At 32.0% G+C, this 6,240-nt stretch overlaps 1 protein-coding gene across 1 annotated transcript in view; it reads right to left on the reverse strand.

Annotated features, from left to right (window-relative positions):
* Positions 1-297: 297 nt before the first annotated feature.
* Positions 298-6,240, reverse strand: part of LOC106473599 (solute carrier organic anion transporter family member 3A1-like) — a gene marked incomplete at its 3' end in the record, with an annotated part of 20,198 nt that continues 14,255 nt past the window's right edge. The window contains exons 5-8 of the mRNA XM_022402000.1: positions 5,112-5,307; positions 3,386-3,550; positions 2,193-2,273; positions 298-415 (exon numbers count right to left, since the gene is read on the reverse strand). Of these exons, the coding sequence (XP_022257708.1) occupies positions 298-415; positions 2,193-2,273; positions 3,386-3,550; positions 5,112-5,307 (560 nt within the window). The remainder of the gene's footprint in view (positions 416-2,192; positions 2,274-3,385; positions 3,551-5,111; positions 5,308-6,240) is intronic.

The following is a 6,240-nucleotide window of genomic DNA, read 5'->3' on the forward strand; positions in this document are numbered from 1 at the left end:
TATTCTGCAAGGTACAAGAACCTTTTTCTATCAGTACTTACTTGTTAAAATAAGGTAATGTAGTGTATTCTGCAAGGTACAAGAACCTTTTTCTATCAGTACTTGTTAAAATAAGGTAATGTAGTGTATTCTGCAAGGTACAAGAACCTTTTTCTATCAGTACTTACTTGTTAAAATAAGGTAATGTAGTGTATTCTGCAAGGTACAAGAACCTTTTTCTATCAGTACTTACTTGTTAAAATAAGGTAATGTAGTGTATTCTGCAAGGTACAAGAACCTTTTTCTATCAGTACTTACTTGTTAAAATAAGGTAATGTAGCACCAGCCATCCTTATATTATCACATCCAAGAAAATAAAGAATAGTGTACAATCCCAAGGAGAGAATGTTAAAAAACAGCACAAACTGGATGGCCCCTAAAGAAGCACATACAAATCACCATAAAGTTATCATACCAAAAATCTTAAAATGTAATCAGAAGAAATTCTCAATTTTTGTGAACATAAAAACAATCATAGAATCTCAAAAAACAAAACTATTTTGTTAACACATATTGTTTATAAAGATACTTTAATGCTTTCTAGTTGACTAGTCTCTTAAGCCATCCAAACAATGTACTGTTGTTAGTGACAGAGCAAATAGGATTTAGGTTTTATCTATAGAAACACTGAATACAAGTCTAAAGAGGTTATACTATCATTATATAGGCAACTGGTTAGGTCACATTTAAGGTTTTGTGTTCAATCCTGTGCTCTTTATTTTGGGAAAATGATCAGAGAAGGGTTAAAATATCTGAAACTATTTTCTCTTGACAAAAAAAATCTAATAGAGGTGTTTAAGATTTTTAAGAAAATTGATAGTGTTGATGCATCATCTTTTTTTCATATTTAATGGTGAGAATGTTAGGACTAGGAGACAAAGTATACATTTTTGGCAGAGAAGGAGTCGTATTCAACTGAGACAGTTTTACTTTTCTAACAGGGTGGATGGCCTTTGGAACGGGTTCCCTTCAGATGTGGTAGATGCAGTCAATTTAAAGAAGTTTATGAGAAGATTTGTAAATGTTTTTATTATATAGTTTGGTTTTGTGGTTGGGAGGGCTTAAATGGCCCAACAGGTTCCTTGTTGTCCTGACATTATATGCAATGTTTAATATTTAGAAGAATGTAAGTTATTGTTGAACAATTGTAGAGAGGATGTGTTTACACTGTCAAGTGAAGAAAATATGTAGGAGTATACATGGACTTTTCTCTACACTAAAATACTTTTAATGGTGAGGTTTCAGCCCTCTTCCCACCAGGCAACAATGTACAGTACATTATTGCCCGATGTAAGTTACTATTGAACAATTGTAGGGAGGATGTGTTTACACTGTCAAGTGAAGAAAATATGTAGGATTATACACAAACTTTTCTCTACACTAAAATACTTTTAATGGTGAGGTTTCAGCCCTCTTCCCACCAGGCAACAATGTACAGTACATTGTTGCCCGACGAAGGCTCTGGTAAGATGGCCAAAAGCTTGCAAGTAAAAGTATTTTAATGTAGAAAAAAGTCCATGTATAATACAACATATTAATTTACCTACATTACGAGTCTTAAAAAAACAATGAAGAAAATATGTTGGTACTAGATCTGTGAAAGTAAGAAGATATGCACTTACAGGATAATATGAGTAGATATGGTTATTGAGCTTTTTTAATAAAGTACCACAGCTAAATGAGTAGTGTATGGCCAATGGTAACACATTCCAAATTCTAGACTTTTCAATCCAGTACCTGATATGTCAACCACCTGGCTATGTCGGACCCCAAAAAATATACATTAATCAAATAATGCTTCTATCACAGCAATGTCAGTCTGTCCTGTTTCTGATGTATTTTATACTATTTATCTTAGTTACAATTAAAAGTGGGCAAACAGGAATAGCAACGGTAATCCATTCTGATTTGAGCTTAAATTTTCAAACTATATATTTATACATATCGATTAAACAATCAAAATAAAAAAAACATACGTATATAAATGCTTGAAACTCATTAGTAATAAATTTTAAAATGGATTAATAACGTTAATGAAAATTGTAATAAAGAAATATATTTTTGTTTTTCATTAAATAACCTAAGCTTGTATAACACATGGGATTTCCAGTTTTCTAACATAATATGTAAAAAGATTACTTCGTGACTTTCACCTTTTGGTCGAAGCTGAAACCTCTTCAGTAAGTAACCTCCCAGGAATATCCCTACACAAGCTCCTGGTATGGCTATTCCACCTGAGTGGACATAATAGAAATATCTCGATTACAACTGGAACTGAAAAAAATATTTGTTTTCTTCAGATATATGAATAAATGTACTAAAGCTTAGGTTGATTTAGTTTGTACTGAATATGTATCATGAATATCATAGAGTATGTTCTAGGTCAGAACATGCAGGACTGTAGAACATTTACTTTGCTTTATGACCTACATAGTGTAATAGTTAAAGTTCGGCTTCTTTCATCAACAGGAATGATAATTTAACTTTGTATAAAGTACCATGTCAGACTTTTATATATTGTTTCCCGTTCTAAGTTTGAACTGGGGACGATAAGGTGTCATCCTTTCTACTAACCGAACAGACTGGGGATGATAAGGTCTCATTCCTTCCAACGTCCCATTAGGGACATAAGAGTATAGTGTACAAAAAGAAATCTTTAAGTTACACACAAGAAAAGTCAAACTTTGGTGAGCTTCTGCATCAAACTGAATCTAAAAAAATTTTCTTTAAAGTTTCTTTTGAAATAAAAGAATTAAAACTTTTATAATATAAAACTTTGAACTATAATGAAAATTATTTTAATGTTAATTTCATTGGAATACATTGATATTAAGATTGCTTAATTAAATTTTGAATGTAACAAAGTAAAATCTTATGACTTGAGCAGTACAAGGGTGCCCGTAATTATAGAGTTAAACAATGTTCTCCCCGGGTAGTAACAGTTATTACCTACTTCAAGAATAACAAAGGAACAGGGGTAACTCGAAACAAGGTCAAGTTAATGGTTTTTCTTGACCACATGTGATGTGAAAACTGTAAATATTCAGAACAAAGAATAAATTCAGAATTAATGTTATAATAGTATAAGAATAAAGAAATACATGATATGTTCATAAACCACAACTGCAGCTCCAGGAAAATGGATGTTTTAACATGATATGTTCATAAACCACAACTGCAGCTCTACAGAAATGGATTTTTGAACATCAAGTGCTTTAAAATCAAATATTTTCAGCTGTAATCCACTGTAAACATTCCATACTAACACAATCTTACAGTAAAAAAAAATCAACATCTTCAGTTTAGAAAAGTTATATTAATGAAGCTAATCTCACTGTCACAGTACCTGTAAATACATTAGCTTCGGACTTTCCCAAGCTAAACTGAGTCTCTAAGTATTTTGGAAGAAAGATGATGAAGCCGTTGACAATAGATAGCTCCATGGAAGCTCCCAGACAGGTGACTATATAGATTGGATTACTCAGCAGATGCCACATAGAAACTGGAATATCTGTTAATGAAGTGAAAAAAAATAAAAGCAACACAAGAATGAAATAACGATAATTTTGAAAAAGAAGACAATATTAAGTATTTCAGAAAATTAGAACATTATGTGAGATTCGACACATAATCAAATGTATAAAAACTGGTATGTTTGTGTAAGTGGAACTTCTTTGGGTGTGATAAATTTGTGGTGTAATGTATCAGAACTACATCATTCTACCATTTCATACGTAGTGTGATATCACCGATATAAAGTCGTGATGTAATGTATCAGAACTACATCATTCTACCATTTCATACATAGTGTGATATCACCGATATAAAGTCGTGATGTAATGTATCAGAACTACATCATTCTACCATTTCATACATAGTGTGATATCACCGATATAAAGTTGTGATGTAATGTATCAGAACTACATAATTCTACCATTTCATACGTAGTGTGATATCACCAATATAAAGTCGTGATGTAATGTATTGGAACTACATCATTCTACCATTTCATACTTAGTGTGATATCACCAATATAAAGTCGTGATGAAATGTATCGGAACCCACCTTCAAAGTTTAGCCATTACAATCAAGAGAATAAGCAAGTTCCCATAGTCAGTTTTGAAGGGTTTCATATTTGTAAGGTTAGTTTAATCCATTCTGCTGACTTACAACTATCTATACTCAATGATAGTAAATTTTGGTTTGTTCTGTTAGGTTCTTAACCTTATAGGGTAATTTCACCTTAATACAGTAATTTGAGGTCATATAAAACACAATATTTCAATGCCATCAGTCTCTTGAGTTAAGATTGCCATACTCAATATCCAAGAAGCCGCAGTGGTAGCGACGTTTTAATATATTTAGCTACAGGTAGGTATCTTGAGATTTTAAGTAAAGCTGTTGACAAACCTTGCAACTTTTATTAGTATTGAAAAATAAGTGTAATAAGTATCGTGAAAAAAAAACTTGTAAATTCATATACATGAATAAAGAAAGAATTACGTTTCTTGTTTTCCAAGAGGCAAGTGCCCCACCCCCCTGCAGTAAGAGGTAAGAATCCACAAACACAAAGGTCAATGGGAAAAGCCTATGGATTTCCACGAGATTGGAATATTGAAATAGGGACTGGGAAATCGTCGTCATCTTACACTAGAATAGTTATAGAAAGCATTAAGGAGGAGGGGGTGTGCTTTGAACATGGCAGCTTTATCAGAGGGTCTTTCTGCACAGCCATTGTCAAGATGCATGGTCATCAGAGTAAGACTAGACATGACAACATGGACTGTGACAATGTGGGGATGCTCCAAAATCATTTTAATATAACATTCTCAACCTCTGTATTATGTGGAACTAGGCTTCAATATCTCACACAGTGTTGAGTGTGGTATGGTTAGGAGATTTAAAATTGAGAAAAAATTTTAAATTTTCATTTTTGTTACCCGAGGGTTGAATTTCTGATCATAATTCTTGTACATTTTAAACATTTCACAAGGAATTACTATAATTTAGAAGTAATAATATTTAAAGATTTTGAGCATAATTTTTTGCATGAAACTTCTTGCTAAACAAACCTTTAACATCTTTCCCATACTTCTGTTTCTTTTCAGCTTCCTTGGAGACAGAATGACTTGGCTCCGTTTCTCCAGGCATGTGTAGTTCTTCTTGTATTTGCTGTTCATTTGACGGTGAAAGTTCATTAGTTTCCAAAATCAGGCGTTCCTTTTCTTTCCTCAGAGTTTTAGGGAAGGCAAAGAATGGAATTGCAATCTGTTAAAATGTAAGTAAAATGATCATCACCGTTCCTCATAAGGAATCAACAGAGGAACTACAACATGGCTAAAGACTATGTAAAGGAGGAATACAGATATTTCTACTATCACACGTAAAATAGCTACGTTCATTTTCACATCCAATCACCCACAAGTCCAACAATAAATAGCAGTTCAAGTATATAAAACCATTATTACAAACATAGAAGCATATAAAACCATTATTACAAACAGAGAAGCAAATAAAACCATTATTACAAACAGAGAAGCAGATAAAACCATTATTACAAACAGAGAAGCATATAAAACCATTATTACAAACAGAGAAGCATATAAAACCATTATTACAAACAGAGAAGCAAATAAAACCATTATTACAAACAGAGAAGCAAATAAAACCATTATTACAAACAGAGAAGCATATAAAACCATTATTACAAACAGAGAAGCAAATAAAACCATTATTACAAACAGAGAAGCATATAAAACCATTATTACAAAGGAGAGAAGCAAATAAAACCATTATTACAAAGAGAGAAGCAGATATAACCATTATTACAAACAGAGAAGCAAATATAACCATTATTACAAACAGAGAAGCATATAAAACCATTATTACAAACAGAGAAGCAAATAACACCATTATTACAAACAGAGAAGCATATAAAACCATTATTACAAACAGAGAAGCAAATAAAACCATTATTACAAACAGAGAAGCAAATAAAACCATGTTTTATAAGACCATTATTACAAACAGAGAAGCAAATTAAACCTTAAACGTAATAAAAGAAACCAAAAATATGGGAAGTAAAAAATATGCGACTTAGCTAAAAAAAACAACACTAGTAACTAATCATATGTTAGAAAATTGTTAGAAAAATAACACCGATGTTCCTATAATTATTTCCTTCTGTATAACACCGATGTT

This window comes from Limulus polyphemus, unplaced genomic scaffold (genome assembly GCF_000517525.1).
Source record: "Limulus polyphemus unplaced genomic scaffold, Limulus_polyphemus-2.1.2 Scaffold6313, whole genome shotgun sequence".
NCBI lineage: Eukaryota > Metazoa > Arthropoda > Merostomata > Xiphosura > Limulidae > Limulus > Limulus polyphemus.